General features: G+C 41.0%; 1 protein-coding gene across 3 annotated transcripts in view; it reads right to left on the bottom strand.

Moving 5' to 3' along the window:
- The window catches only part of LOC130162002 (metabotropic glutamate receptor 7), a 264,569-nt gene that overhangs the window by 53,487 nt on the left and 193,955 nt on the right, over positions 1–17,127 (bottom strand). For all 3 annotated transcript variants that reach the window (XM_056365422.1, XM_056365431.1, XM_056365440.1), the window contains exon 7: positions 11,485–11,624. In XM_056365422.1, the coding sequence (XP_056221397.1) occupies positions 11,485–11,624 (140 nt within the window). The remainder of the gene's footprint in view (positions 1–11,484; positions 11,625–17,127) is intronic.

A 17,127-nucleotide genomic window follows, 5' to 3' on the forward strand; every position in this document is an offset into this window, starting at 1 on the left:
TGAATGTGTCTCGTCTGTAGCTACTGTCAGAAAATCAACCTGCAGCCCAACATTTTTCTCAAAAACTCACAGAATCTGATACTGACAGTGCTGTGTTCAGTTGCTGTCATTACAATGTATAGACAAACAATCAGTCAGGATGTGATTAAATAACGTTTGTGTTTCTGTCTTCTGATTTCTCGTCTCATTTCTTTTGTCGCTTTTTGTCATCTCTCTTGTCCAAGTGACATCCAGAGAAATGTTACTTTTTCTATTTGTTTACTGACAGTACAGAGAAACACGTATGATTATAAAAGACAAGTTTCCATCTGTCTGTGTGACTGTCTATAGTCTGCCTTTGCTTTCCAATCGTAAACACTGCCATTCATTTCTCCAGGTATTCAGTATTTCAATCCTTGGTGTCAGTCAGTTGTTTCAGTCCAAAATTATATTTGTTTTTCTTTTACAAGTGACAAACATCTGTAGCAGTTGTAGGAAACAGTGCGACGTTGTTATCTCTGACATTCGTTAATAATAATGTCACTAAATCCACTTAGAAATCAGAGAAATATATACTCCTTATTACTGCAGAACTTCGTCATGGTTTCTACATCCATGGTGCAAACGGGAGCTGATCACAGCTGATTCAGCTACTTCTAACTTTCAATGGGGACAACTGGGCAGAGATAAATGTAAACGCATATAGGCTAAAAATAATTGCAGCCCACGGTGTTCAGTCGCTAACTCAGTCCATGGCAACAATATACTTCCTGTTCACGTCTCTTAAAGCATTATGGAAACTGTAGTTCCTAAACTTAACAAATGATTATTCAAACAGAATAATAATCAGAATAATACAAGAGTTTCATAAAAATTTGCTTGTCTAATTGTCAATGGGGGATTATTCCACATATACAGATATTTGCCCTGTGATGAAAACCTGCAGACATACTGACAAAAAAACCTTTGTGCAATTTCAATCGCATAAAATGCTCTTTTTTTCTCATTTTAAAAAATGCCCTGAAACATGTGTAGTAAACTCAGTGGCAAAGTGGTGGCATTTCTGAGCCTGTAAATAAAAGAAAGAAGAAAGGAGCAGGTTGTAGCAGCTGTGGTGTCATTACAGTTTATATATACTTACAGAATAATTTACAGAAAATTCTCCTTTCGCTTTGAATTAGGTAGCTTCTTCTTTTCCATTAAGTAATGCACAGTGGAATAGAGGATAATGTGTGTCTGTGTGCAGGCTTTTAGGGTCATAAAAACACACGATTCCACTGTCTTTCCCTCTCTTCGTACACTTTCAGTGACTATTTCATTGCTTTCATTTTCCATTTCCAGCCCTGCTCTCTGCACTTGTTGGGAGACGAGTTCATCGTATGTCTCTCTTTTTCTCCACTTCTTTCCCACTGTCTGTTTGGTGGCATTTGCTTTCAGTGACCTTCCTTTCTTGAAGTGACACTGATGTGCCATTGTGACAGCAGCCGTCTCCTGTAGCTACATTACAAACAGAGGGCATACAGCGAAGGAAAGGACAAGATCCAGATATGTTTCCCTCTGTGTGTGTCTCGCTTGTCTGATCTCTGTCTGTGTTTTATTTTCTATTGGTCTCACACTATACTCTGCACTGCACTATGATGTCTGGGCTTCACAATATTTATTGTGTTTTCGACAGTTTACACTGAAATGAAACCATGTGACAGGTTTAGAGGGGAGATGTCTGTCAAGTTTTCATCTAAATTTAGGGCGAATTTTAACTGAGTTATCACAAAGTGGTGAAACACAAAAGTCTTGTTTCCCTCCACTGCTGCTATGTGAATATATCTTGACTAACTGATGGAGGTAAACAGCTGGTGGACCTGATTCACTGCAGAAGAAGATGAGGTCATTATAAGGTTTTCAGCCTCATCATCACATGTACGTCAGCGTTTACTCCTGAGGCCTGTTTCACACAACAAACGAGGTTGTGAAACGCCGGTTTAATCTTTAACAATGTGTCATGTTTTATTAACTTACATGTGTTTTTTATTCAAATTGTTAATCTAAAAAAATAACCGGTAACTGTAGCTGCCAAATAAATGTAGAGCGGTAGAAGTATAATGTAGCGTAATGTGAAAAACCTGAGCTGAAACTGAAGTACAAATTGACATGTTGAACTTGTAATCAAACACTTGCTTATTTCCACACTCAGCAATTACAGAGCAACACGATGATTCATGTGGAGAGGCGTTTGTTACCACCTGGTGAATCTAAGTCCAGTATTCCCTCTTTTTTTAGCTCTGTTTTTGGTCTCCACCAGCTCCTGTGGGAAATATGATCAAACATAATCAAAGGCTAATTTAGGAAAATGATAAGAATGCAAATGGAATTTGCTTTGTTACTGATCAGATGTGTGAGACTTTCTTGTGCTTTTATTTTATAGGCACAATCGCTGAAAGGAGGTGAATCTGTTAGTGACTAACTGTCGCTGCCGTGACGAAGATCTATTTTAGCACCAGGCGCTACGCACCGACAGTGCAGCCCGCAGCAATATTCGGCCAGTTGCCGAACACTGTGTTAAATGCCCCACTATATGTTCACCAGCTGCTCTCTGACTGTGTCTGTCTGCTGTCTGCTGCTGAGCAGGTAGAGGACATGGCTTTTTACAGCTGTTTCTCTCAAAACATCTGCCTGCTATGGCCAAAAACGACACTACGAGTGCAGTGAGAGTGAACCAGAACATGTCACACCGTATCTGTCACATTGTTATTGTACAACTATACATTATAGCCACTAAGTACCATACAGTAAACTGGACCCAGGCAAAACACTTGACACACAGGACTACAGTGAACAGGGGGCCAACACTCTCAGAGAGTTATTTGTGACTCATCCACAGAGATGCACACACACAACAACCAGCCATGTGAAAGACTTCCTCCCACCTCGCGGTCCTCTCCGCTTCTCACGACATGTGTATACCCTGAAGGCACAAAGTATCACGTAGCATGCAGAATCAATTTGGCCCTCTGAAAAGACCAACTGCCAGGCTAATATACAAGGCGTTTACTAAAGGGAAAAAAGAAATTACAAGTGATAAATTGAATTAATCTCAATCGGGGCTGGGAATGGGATGAAACGGGGTCTCCTGCCTGGAGAGGATTAGCAGCAGATGTCAAGTGAGAGGAGGGGGAGACGGGAGGAAATGAAGGAGGGAGAAATATTGTCTGTGTCCTGTGGTGTCCTTGCCTTTAATGCTAAAAAATAACATCCTCTCTTAAATCTTTGGCACCAAGATATGATATTAAAAAAGGATTGTAAATTGACAGAAATGCATTATGATTGAAGGGTAGGTGAATTTGATGCAGTCCCAAGCCAGAGTCTGTGGATATTAAACACAGTTTTGCAGGGATTTTGTTGTGTCAGTGGGAGTTTGCAGAGTCATCACTAGAAAGTGCCATTTTCTAAATGAAGCTGGTAATCCCATATCATGGATATGAACAATTTAATCCACCCATAGGAATTCAACAGTGGGATCACATTGTGGTGCCGCTTTGAATTCATAATCCAAACATTTCCCCAGTTGTTTTTGTGTGTATGTTTGACCCCCCAACTCCAAACTCTAACTTACTGTATGTCCTTCAATACGTGTGTTTGGTGTCTGGGTTCAGGGGGCAGCCAGGTGCAAGATCAGTGTTAGTGTTGAGGTGTTGGGTATTAAATCAGGAGAGCTGTGACTTCAGGTAATTCCAAGTCATTTTTCTTCATTAAATGTGTGTTTTTGAGTAATGTGGTAGATGTTACCTCCGTTACCTTGGAGGGGGCCTCAATGAGCTGTGTGCAGCAACTGAGGCTAATGCTAAGCTAGCTGCCGCTGGATGATCAGTAAATCCCTCCGAACTGTAACTGCTGCCTGTTTGTTAAACTGCACTGTCTTTGCAGCCCTGTGAGCGTGTTTGGATTTTAGGAGTGCAGAGTAAGTATTTATGCTCATTGTGCGCCCTCTAAATCAGCAGCACAAAGTTTCTGGGGGGCATGAGCTCGTTCACATTCCCCTGCTGCCTGAAACTCGCAGCAAGCAGCTGAAACTTCCAGAAATAATGCACAGTTAATGTGCTGACCAGGTAGTAGCTAGGACACAGTACACAGTAATAAAGTATCTCTGAATAAGCAGGTGTGTAAAATTACAAGTTCTCAAGTACAAGTGAAAAATGGGAAAAATAAATGGTGATAATATCATATGATAAAACTATGAAACTGAAGAACATCTTTGGGCTACAGGTGTATATACACTGGGATTTCATTGCATGTATTTTCTGTTCGCAGGTGAGAACCGCACCAAATGCCACCAATAAATTCCAGACAGGCACTTTGCAGCCTGTTCATACAAGTGATGACTACAATATACACTCAGTTGGCATTTTATTGGGAACGCCTAGCTGAAACGAATGCAGTCTAACAACATAGTTCTGTGGTTGCAATATTATTCATTGTTAGAGAGAGTGTTCATGGTGGTCTCCTTCCATCCACTAATAGTGTAACACTCCAAATATTTTATTTACAAAGATCTAAACTCAACATCACCACCAGAACGAACTGCCACACTGACTCTTCGGCTATATGGACGGATAAGGGCCGAGCAACCAGCAGCTCATGTCATGTCGCTCACAGGTGATTTGGACCCAGACACATACTGCAGGTCGAGCCTGATAAACGGCTGAAGCATCAACCGCACAAATCTCTCGTTAAACAAGTCTGTGTCAGTGTCGATGTCAACCTGTCTCTCCACACAGCACCACAGCAAGATACTCCATTTGACTGTGAAAGATGAAGTGATGGACCGGCAGGCCAGGGCAAATACACCAGCGACTGTTGCTGAATCAACAGACTTCTAGTATAGAGGAACTGGGGCTGCCTGGCGCCAGGAACAGTCATCTCCACATTGCTCTGGGTTCCCATGGTGACAACCAGCTTCTCCTCTAAAACCTTGTCCAACAACAGCAGGATCAGATGGAAGAGGATGAAGACACAGAAGACAGATCCTTTTGTCCATGTCCACCCACAGGAGCGCAGTGGAGAGTGTGTGATCGCCAACTGACAAACAGATCTGCCTCCACCGATGCAGGCTTCACTTGACCACCGGAGGCCCGTCTGTCGACATAATTTCAGCTCTGGCACTGTGCAGGGGCGTCCCAGTGATTCATGACTGCAGGTCTTTCTGTCGATGTCGATCAAAAGTGGCCTGTTTAACCACATATGCCACAACAAATTTTAATTTACACAGCCTAATTTCACAAATCATGAATATGCCTCAAGGGGAGCTTGTCTAAAACATCACAGGAGATTTGTTGTTTTAGGTAGAAAAGTTTTACAGATTTAGAAAAATAACACACGTCAGAAACAGAGAGACAGTGGGAGTAAGTGACATTGCTATCAGGGATCCAGCAGCACATGCTGCTAATAAATAACAGCCTTCGTACAAATAATGCACTCAGCCATCACAGAAAGCCAGATTTACAAGAAAATGGTGCAGATGTGCACAATTCATCAAATTTGTGTCTGCAATCTGCTTGTATTTAGCTCCTGATTTACTAAGACTGCAGCTCATTAGACAGTCGCCTCCTGGACTGAACCTGGGACTCAGTCTGAGAGGGAAGTGGAGGATTTCTCTGACATCATCCTCAGGCAATAAATGTTCATGTAGTGATCTTGATTCCCAAATATTTACATTGACTGCAGTTCAAATTCACCAAAGAAAAAAAAACAGTTACTATTACTCATACTGTATTATTATTATGTTTATATAAAATGGAGGTACTACATATGTTCATGGAAAAACAAAAAGGGCATGAAGTGACATAAACAAACAAATCAAAGATTCACATAAATAGACACAAGCCACCAAAAGTGAAGCTTAGCAAAAGTTCAGTAAGGAAGACGATCTCCTCCCGCATGCCTTCAAAGTCACAATCACTATTTCCTGCTCTCTCTAAGCTCCACCTGCTCATTCTAGTATCACTCGTAAGCTGTCAAAAAGTGTTCTCTCTCTCTCTCTTTCTTTCTCTGCAGTCATTTTAGCGCCGTGAACATTTCGTGACCCTCCTTCAACCCCTTCCCCTCCTCACCTGTGGGTGCCTGACCATCTCCAATCAAACCCTTCAATCAAAAGTTTCCCTCTCATGACGACGTCCCATCCTCCAGCTCCACTCCTCATCACCACCACCAGTGTCCATGGGAAGTTTCCTCTATTTGGAAGGATCCTAAACATATGGACCACTTTCCACTGTCATCCACTTCCTGCCGGGGTCTAAGGGCAAACGTCTATTCCTTCTCTACACGATAAATGCCATTATATTTCAAATTTCCTTTTATCATATTCTTGTGATTGAACTGGAGGAGAAAGAAGGAGAAGGACGGAGCAGCAGGTGCAGCAGTAGAGAGGAGGTGTAGACAGTGTTGATAGGTCTGATGTTTAATACTGAGATAAATTCAGTCAAACACTCTTCCTTATATTTCTTCTCTTCACTACCACTTTACTTCTGGCTTGGGTTGATCCCAGTTGCACTTTGTTTACAGCCTGCTCTTCGGAGGCTGAGAGTTTTCCCCTAAAAACTGACTGCTGCAAAGAGCTTGACCTCAGTAAATCCAGCAGAATACACAGCAAAACCAGTGTTAACACGTTTTCAACCTGTTATTTGTGCGATCTACCTTTAAATGTAGGTATATTCAATGAGGAGGGAGACACAACTTAGTTACACTAACAGCAAAAAGGAATATGCCAGCTGTGATTCCATTCTGCTGAGACTGTTCGATTGGGCAGAGGCCGTCACATCTGCACCTGGAAAACAGCTGCAGTGAATCTGACCCACAGCATCTTGGCGAGGGCTACGTTTTTTTTTTGCTGTAAAACCTGAGTGAAACTTCTCCACAATATAGTTTTCATTTCTTTCTATGGCAGCACCTGTAGAGTGAATATCCATTCTGCACGTTCCTGCAGATTTCCAGTGTGTAAATGAGCAGAGGTGGAGGAGCTGGAGAAAAGTAATAAGGTCTAAAATACTGCAACACTATCATTATTTGACACCAGGAGCGTTTTTTTTTTTTTTTTTTTTATGAATCACAGTCTAAGTGAAAAAAAAAACCAACAAGACGTGTGTATACTGCTAAATGTGATTTGTCGCGAGGAGTTTTTCAGTTGCTAAGTTAACAGAGAGGTCCTGCGGCGCCGTGCACGAGTTGTCCCAGTGCAGATTATGGCCACATAAACCCTGACAGAGACCCATCAGACCGAAACACTTTCTGATTGACCCATTACGCCACGGTGAAGCAGCTGTGCCAGCGGGGAACTAAAGACAGACAAAAGAAGAAGAAGAAAATGGCAGAAATAAAATGCGGCTGACTCAATTTTTTTTGTTCACAAAAAACATCTACCTGTGGTTTTCTAGGACTATAAGCTTGTCATGTGTGGAGTCTTTTGAATGGGTTTGTACCTCTCCTCTCTTTATTCACACACCAGACCTGTGATGTACGAGGACAGGTAGGGCAGATCATGTATGTCGGTATGGCACATTAAGGTAACTAATCCATACATAACATGGCAGACACGCCCCCCCCCCCCCCCGTGGCCAAGGATTTGTCTTCGTCTTCGGCTCTGTTAACAGCAGCAAGTTCAAACACAGGTGACTAATCTTCTAAATATGCTTATTACTCTCCCGCACCTTGATCTCTGAATTGCCTAAGTAAATCAGTGTACATGCACCTTGGTTAAATCATATTAGGTCTGACTGTCACGCTTGAACATATACTTTCGGTAATAGCTCCCCTTAGACGTGTGGAGAGTGACACACACCACAAAATACACACAAAGGAATTATGAGGATAGAGGGAAAGAAGCAATAATGGGAGGCCTAATAGCAACAGCTCTGCCACATCTGGCTTACCAGGGGCTATTGAGGTGAATAATTTAGTGTTGTGAAGAAGCAGAGACATGGCCTTGAATGCAGAAGCAGGGGAATGCTGCAGATCAAACCCACAGCTACAGTGTTGGAAAACATGTCTGATTTCTACCTGCTGAGGACAGAGGAAGGAAAAGGAGGGATTGTCTGAGGGACATGTGGACCATATGTAACAGTTTATTCTTTCAGCACTGTGAGAAACTGGAGAGGAAATAAGAAACTGCAAATCAACATTTTAATGTAAAATCTTGAAGCGATATCCCTCCTTACATCTGATCTCAGAACAGCGTCCTGTCCCATAAAGGATCTCATATTGCCAGTTTACATTCATCTTGTAATTTACTGCCCCCCTGTGGCAGCAGCAGGCTATTGTCTCTGGAAGCTAGCTTGACTTCCAGCTGTCGTATCTATAGTTTCTGTCATTTTCGTGCCAGTGTCCCGTTGACAAAGGCTGGGACTCGTCAAGCAGAGACGGAAGCAGCATTTTTTGGACATTTGCACATTGATGATAATCCAGGGATTACGGATGGATGACTAGCTATAGCTAGCTACAGACAAGTGTGCTTGTCAAGCTGCCTTTGACTCGGCTTCTACCGTTCAAGCGTAGACATGTGTGGAAACTAAACTTGCGCGATAGAAAATGACTTCTCTTTTCTTCCTTAGTGTTAAAAGGCAGCAGTGAACCAGCGAATCACACTGTGATTTATCATCGGAAATCAGCGTAAATTCTCGTTATAATCACCTTATTCAATATGTGTGACGACGAGTAAGGGTGTTTACTTTCAATTCACAGATCTATTCAGTTTACATATTTATAGGCAGGAGGTAAACATAAGGGCGAGAGGTTGAATATGGTCATATATACATATCAGCATTAGAAATGGCAGTAGAAAACTATTTATATTTGATAAACCTAGCTGTATATAAATATTCAACTTGAGCTCAGTGTTTTAGCCTGTTCGTTTACACTTTGGCACATTTGCATCATTGCATCAAGTCCTGCTGCTTTGGCTGCGAGCAGTTTCTTTTCACACAGACAACAATCAGAAGGATTATTTTTAATACTGAAAGAAAAAGTCTGAATCTTGTGAAAATGAGCCGAGATCTTTGCCGATCTAATTGCCGAGATAATGTGAATGTTGTGAATTCTAAATGAACTTGTGGATCTTCATAATTTATAGACATCAGACATCTGAATTGTAAAGAGTGAATTCTGCTGATTGTACCTGTGGAGAGGGGTAAGACAGGAGGGAGATGAATTAATATTCTCTCTCTCTCTCTATCTGAATTACCGTCTGGGATGGGATGCACTTGTTATTCAATGCTTTTAACTTCAAAAGTCACAATTGGACATTGAACAACAAGTCCCAGCCAGGTTCACCACTTTCTCATGTCCCTTGGAAACACCTCCGTTGTATTGTGTGAATTTGCAGCGCATGTGTTGTCAAATTGACCAAGATGTTTTCTGAGTTTGCAGCACGTTTGTGTATTTGCATGTGTTTTCTTTAGTTTCCGTGCATTGAGCTCACAGGGCCTCCGTAGTTTAGAGCTCATTATCTGTTCATATCTGAATAATGTATTTCTATTCATTCACACTCATTCATTAGATGGACATCTACAATACACATGGTGAAATGTAGAAAATAAGCAGAGTGAACATGTCTGTGCAAGACCTTTAGCAAGAGATTTAGCAAATTCCACTAGGAACTCAAAACACACTTACAGCTTGAAGGTGCAGCAATAATCACCTCTGATTCAACACAGTGTAAACTCTTGCAAGAATCAGACATACGCTCATATCCAAACCTGTCAGATCCTGCAGTGCGCTGAGCCGGAGTCATGAATGATGCTTGTGAGATTTAATTCTCAGGAGCAACAGTGTTTTAGCAACACTGTGACTTGACCCAACTTTCCAGAAAGCAGCGCCTGTTATAACGCTGGTTAATAATTCAACATCACTTTGCTCTTCAGAATAAAGTGTCTGTAGAAAGGAAAAGCGATCTCAGGACACCAGCTTGTGAGGAGAATAATGAAACACACACATTAGTGAGTGTACGGAAGATTAAGATAAGTTACTCCCCGGATGAGAAAATGACAGGTCTTCGTAATTCAGACTTCACCTTCATGACAGCAGAGATCTGTTGTCTCTTTAACAGTTTGCACTTGTTAATTACCAGTTTGAGTCGGTTGAGCTTCAATCATAATGAGACGTTTTAACATGTTCACTCATTATACAGTTCACAAGAATTCAAACATCCACTCACTCTGCTTCATTTGCATTTTCGTCAATGCATGAAACGAACGTCACATAAGAGTCTACAGCTGTACAATCAGAGGAACACCAGAGTTATCAGGGTTCATCGTCCAGGGACCGTGAATGTCTGTACAAAGATTTGACCTGCTGGTGGCATCCATCCATCCATCCATCCATCCATCCACTTTCTTCCGCTTATCTGAGGTCATGTCATGGTGGCAGCAACTCAAGCAAAGTACTCCAGACGTCCTTCTCCCTAGCAACGTTTTCCAGCTCCTCCTGGGGGATCCTGAGGTGTTCTCAGGTCAGATGAGATATATAATCTCTCCAGCATGTTCTGGGTCTCCCCTGAGACCTCCTACCAGTTGGACATGCTTGGAAAACCTCCAGTGGAAGTCGACCACAGGATGCATCCTAACCTCAAGTGGCTTCTTTTGATGCAATGGAGCAGCGGCTCTACTCTGAGATCAACCGGTAATTTTAGGAGAGCTGAGCCGGAAGTCACCACAACAGTCTGGTATGACGCCTGCTTTACTTCTGATTCTGCTGGTGATGCTAGATTTAATCTTCTGGGCAACATGAACCCACGAGACCTTTTGGAAAACAATCCAAAAGTTGTTGAGATATTTCTGTCGGGACGAAAGTGGTGGTCCGTCAGAGACCGACTGAGTGCATGGCTAAATACCCTCTCTAAAGTCACAATCTAAATCAGATTCATGCCTTCACTCCCTTTTGTTGTCGAACACATCCCTTTAGTGTGGTCCATTTGGCTCCGCTGCGCCAGGCCGGATCAAACGGCCTAATAAATCTGAGAACCTCTCACACCATCAGATAATCTTCTCTGACTATCAGTCCTGAACCAGCCTCCAATTAGGAATCCCCCGTCAGATTGTGAGGACGGACAAATCTGGTGTATATTGGCTTGAAAATCCTCCAGTGTATCCGAGATACAAATACATTTCCAGGCAGAGTGAATGTAACAACAGTGGCCACTATTTCAATGGGATTTATTAAAACAGCTGGATGCAAATTGTTGAAATCTTATTCATGCTCAGGGAAGATGAGCTGAGAGATTGTTTGTGGTGTTCTAGTTGCATTCAATTGTGAATAAGCCAAGTCCAAAACAATCTCCAGCTCCCCTCCTCATCCTCACCACAAACTCTTCTTCACGGTTCATGTAAATTTAATTTGTACAATCAGTAAGAAACAGTAGTTTTCACCTGGATTCACCCCAGACTCAGTTTGTGTTTTGTGCCCTCAATTCATGTACCATTCATACGAGCCAACACAGGCAGTGCTGTTGTACGTCTGACTCACGTTGAGCTGCAGGTTCTCCGTCCACTGTCCGATCACCCTGTAGCCCGGCCCGCTGATGTTGTTCCACTGGTACTGAAACAGATCGTAGCGTCCGGGAGCGTCGCCGTTACGGTTGAACGTCACTGAAGTACCAGCACTTCCTGTGGAGGACAAACAAACAGTCACTCAGTCAGTCAGTCAGTCACTTGGTCAATCAATCAGTCAATACATCAATCAAACTATATTTTAATGCTACCCACATTACATTTGTTAAATGGTAACTGTTTTGCATTTGTGTAGCATGCCTTTCATTAACCCATTCTCTCACACGCACGCACGCACGCACGCGCACACACACACACACGGCAGTGAGCTAGCATGCATGCTGCTGCTCTGATCGTAAGCAGCAGGTTGTGGTTGAAGTTTCCATCCAAATTTAAAGCAAATTTTAACCAAATTTCCCAAAGTAAAATGAGTGAAGTCTTTTTTCCCTCCACTGCTGCTGCATGAATATGAGTTGACTAGTTGATGGAGGTAAACAGCTGGCGAAGCTGATTCTCCAGGCGCTGCCATTAAACCTCCGCAGAAGAAGATGAGGTCATTAAGAAGAGCTCCAGTCAAAGGTCAAACGATGGGAAACATGATGGAAATCTGTCATTTCTGTTTGTTTCATGTGTAAATGTCACTTCACACAGATCAGATGTTTTCATCTCTCCATGCTTCATATACTTCTGTGGGTTTTTTTTGTGTTTTTTAAAAGAAAAAATATTCCAACTTTTTAAAATTCATAATTTTTGGCATTTACACTCCCACACACTCTAAATATTACAATACCCCGAAGAAGAAGAGGTCAGTGGTGTGAATCAGAGATTTAGCAAATTCAAAAGAATTGCTTGTGAAGCGCTGTGATTGGATGCTTCTTGCTGAAATGCACCTTGGTAGTTTTAGGTGAATTCTCTCCTTCTTGTATTTTTCACTCTTTATCAGAGGACCAGATATTTTCCAACACAGTTGTTGATCTTTTGCAATGATGATTGAGGCACCAGAGAAAGAACCGTCACCTAAAACTGTCCGTGAGAAAAACAAATGGGACTTTGGTAAAAACGCTGAATGAAAGTAAAAACGTGACTTTGACACTTTCTCTGAGACAGCATCCTCTCTCTCTCTCGCCGACCTCCCTGAGCTCTCTCCTCTTTTCTTATCCCTCTGTTCCTCTCTTCTGTTCCGTGATGCTGGGAGGCCCCCCTCAAAGACACTTGTGTTTATTTACTTTGGCTCATCTTGCTCTGGCGGGGGCCAGGAGTCTCTTTCATGTTTATATTCAATTTAGAGTGAAAAGGAGGGAGACAGATAGAGAGAAAAACAGAAAAGTGGTGAAGGGAGAAGGAGTAGAAGAGGGGCTGACAGACGGAGGAGAGGGGACAGATATAGTCGGCCTTCCTCTCCTCAATATGAACTACAAAGAGAAGAGAATACACAGATATCCTCAGGTTAGAAACAACTGTTTTGGCAGAAAACTCGACTGGTTATTGCGGCTTCTTCTTCTTTTTTTTCCTCTGGAAGTTTAAAGCCTTCTCTGTAGCTAAAGACTGCAGCTGCTTTCTTGCAGTTTTTCTTATTTGTAATACTTTGCCATGTTTCCATTTACCACTGAAACACATCACATTTGAGTTGCGCAAAGCTTTTGTCTTCCTCTATCGCAAATCTTTATTTATAACATTTTAATGTAACACAGAGCCACACAGCCTGTCAGTTTCACTGTGTAATGATACATGCTAAGAAGCAGCCATGACTCGATTTGTGTGTGTGTGTGTGTGTGTGTGTGTGTGTTTGTGCATGAGTTATTATTCATCTAAGCAACAGTGTATCAGAGCATGCATGCATGTATTAGCGTGGCTCTGTGCTTGCGTGTTTGGTGGGATGACTGTGTTATCCTCAGCTGAATGAGAAGGATCTGCATTAATGTCGGCAAACTGCCACCTCACATAACACAGGGCTGCAGTGTCAGTGTGTGGGCGCAGAGTTTAGCCCGATCTGATCCTGTTCAGCTGGTTAACCGTCCCAACACGTCAGTTTTCCATTGCACTTTGTTGCATTTTCTTTTCTTTTTTTCCCATTTTTCTCTTCAAATTGCCACCCGTTTTCCACGGTTTTTATTTATTCTCTTTTTTGCAAACTTACAATTTGCATAAAAACAACTGTATGGAAACATGCTGGATGATCCTGCTGAGCCACAGTATATAAGAATCATTTTTGTCACACAAACAACAACATCAGCGAGAAAAAGCCGCATGAAAGAATGATGTAAATACTCATATTCTCATATCAAAGCCAGCATGTTTGACTTTATTTTGAGACGTGTTAAAAAGACACAAGTAAGTAATTCTCTGTAAACGAACCAGTGAATGTCACATGTCTGGCAAGAAGCAGAGGAAGTTAAAACTTAATTACAAATAATTTCCTGTTTACTCTCTAATATATTTATCTGATGATCAATGACGACAAATACAAGAATTACAGCATCCACCACGCCCCCTTCTCGTCCCTGAACCTCTTAAAAATCATTTTTTGTATCTGTTTTTGAACTAACTTACTTCTACTTTCTTTGAGTTCATCATCCTCCTCCATCCACAGATTAAACCCCAAAATTTGAAATACACGTATTAAAAAAGAAAAAGAAAAAAAAAAAAAAGGAAGGCACTTGTTCAATGCTTTGTGACTTTTGAGTTTACAAGTGTCCCTTGTGAACACTACCGTTGTTGTCTGTGCTTCTTGCACGGCGTCTTTCTGTTTGGTTGTGTCAAACTGATGAAGACGTTTTCTGAATTTTGCTTTTGTTTTTGTGTTTTCTTAAGTTGTGGTGCGTTGAGCTCTCAGGGCCACCGTAGCCTAGCAACTTCACCTGCAAACTGACAACTGATTTAACAGACGGTTAAAAAAAACCCCACAATTCACAAAGGTTGTAGATGCAGCAACTTGATCCCAAACTGCTACTTAATTTTGCTCTTTACTTCTTTCTTTCTGAGCAGTTTCTCTCAAAGCTGAAACAGCTAAACTAAATATCTTCATCCGGTCCTCTGACGTAAAAGCACAGCTAATATTCAAATCCTCAAATCTCATCCAGGACTGGAAAATTTAAAGCAATTATCTTCCAGGAAGTGGAGCACTTATCTGGATTAACAGGTACAAGCAAACTGGCCCACGTCAGCTCACACGTCTCAATTCCAGACGCCGTCACAGCCCATGATGCCGCTGAGGGGGAGGAAGATGAAGATGATGGTCTGTACGTGGAGTATGTAAGTGCTTTTCAGAGTGAAGGTATACGGCACGCTTGGTGGCAACTAAAGCGAAAAGCAATAATGGAACGTGAGTGGGTGCTGTACACGCAGGTAATGGTGGCACAGGTCTTCAAAACGGGAAGTTAGGGGGGAAAAAAGCAGAAAAATATTGTCTCTCATAAAGCTTTTAAGCCGTTCATTGGTTCTCCTCTGGTCTGGGCTGTCCAGATAATTTCAGTAAACCTTTGAAAAAGTGACTTTGACTTTGGGTTAAAAAAAATAAAAGTGAAGTTCTTCTTTTATACTTATTTTACGTCAGAACTGAATCCTAAATATTGAGAGAAACAACGACAGAGGCTAGAAAAAGTAAGAAAATAAATTAAAAAAACTGAATGTGCTTAAAAAAGTCTTTCATAACTTTAGAATTTATGGGTAAAAAGAATCATGAAAATATAACACTTGAACATATTTCATAAAAGAATCTGAGCCTCGTGATAAAAGTTTCTCCTTTCTCAAAGCTTTGTGTCTAATGCACAAACAGTTGGTTTAGTTTATTATGCTTTCGATAAAGAAAAAAAAGAAAACCTGACTGCTTTTAAATCAGCGGTCTTAGTTTCTGGCCTGACAACTGGGATCACAAACAAATAGATTCTCGATTTGAAAGACGTTTTCAGCAGCAGAGATTTTAAAGCGCTAAAAGCCGATGACAGTCTATCTGGTCTCTGTTTGGAGTCGAGCGGCTCAATTAGTCATTCCTCCCATGACCAGACAACTGCTTCAGATCAATACTTGGGTTAATAGCTACCAAAGGCAACACAGACCAAACTCTTGATATAAAATGGATTTTGTTTCTCAGTCGATATTTGGCTCATGTTTGTTTCAATAGGGAAGCTGGAAAAAACAATGGAAAGAAATATTCTGTCTCTGGAAGTAAAATGGAGAGAGTGTGTGTGTGTGTAACGTGAATCCTTTTTAATCTCTCTTTTTATGGAAATCAATTTTTTAATCAGACTGAAATACATTTTACATCAGAATTATTATATTATTATCTATTTCTTAAGAGAAGAAGCATGAAATATTCAGGATTTAAATGGACCACCACTAACTGCTGAAAGCGCAGAAATGGTGGGGGTTGATTCCTTTCACCTCTCTCTCTCTCTCTCTCTCTCTCTTTTCTTTTCTTTATTGGAATTATTAAGACTCTTATATACGATGAGTGAGCAGTTCAACTGCCACATTCGTTTTAAATTAGCCCATTGCAATCTTTGCTAATTACCTGATAAAAAATCTCTGTGGAGGGGCAGATTTCTCATGCAGCCTCTGTCTCGTGCATTAAAACTATGAAACTATGCAAATAATACTATAAATACCACAGGTAAAAATGCAAACGCTCATTATGAAAATGGAGTCATGTAATATTTACACAAGTAGCTAAACAGCCGCTCTAGTGAGTGTTAAACACATTGCATGATTCATATTTAAGTCACATTATCACCCAGGTGAAGAGAATGAAATTGTATCTAATGAGTATATGAGTTTACATTTATTTGTTTTATTTATTTACTTTGTATTTCCTACTCTATAAAGGGACCTCGGGTACCTTGAAAAGCTCTATACAAATCTAAGTCATTATTCTTCTTATTATTAAATACACATACACGTGTGTGCATGTATTCACAGGTGTGCACTATTTATTTGTGTTTATGTGTATATTACCAGTCCTTCTTGCTATTTGACTTAAAACCTCTGCTCTTTATTTTTTTTAATCATTTTCATTTATATTTGCTTTTCATAAAGAAATTTCCAATTGCTGTACTTTAGAGCAAAGCATTTTTTATACCAAATTATCTATTAACATATGTGTGGCACTCTAATGCATGTTGGGTATTAACAGTACTTTTTACCAAAAGTTCATATTTCACACTTCTCCTGTGTTTTATCTGAAGCATTGATCCATCAGAAGATATATTGGTGGTTTTAAGAACCAATAATCATCTCAATGTAGTTTTACATCTCCTCTCTCAGGCTTCTCTCTGGAGCTCTAGTAACAACAGGTCGTTGAGCCAATCAGAAGAGAGGAGACTCTGAGCCTCACTTCTGATTGGTTGATGGTTTTCTGAGAGCTCAAATAAGAATATAACAGATTTCAGGTAAACACTCAGAGAAACCAAATTCTGCAAGGTGGGTCCAGGTGGGCTTGGTGAATGACGACTGATTTGATGTGACATCACAAAGTTACAGAGGTCCTGACGGCTCGTTTTAAGGCTCAGTTTCAGAATACAGGCCGTGTGTGTTTCTCCGTGGACTGAGTGTTTTGATGCTTGCACAGTATTAATATAGAACCTAAACCCACTTTATAATCAAAAAAGGCATGGAAATCTCTCTT

This window comes from Seriola aureovittata, chromosome 2 (assembly GCF_021018895.1).
Source record: "Seriola aureovittata isolate HTS-2021-v1 ecotype China chromosome 2, ASM2101889v1, whole genome shotgun sequence".
In the NCBI taxonomy this organism is placed as follows: Eukaryota; Metazoa; Chordata; class Actinopteri; order Carangiformes; family Carangidae; genus Seriola; species Seriola aureovittata.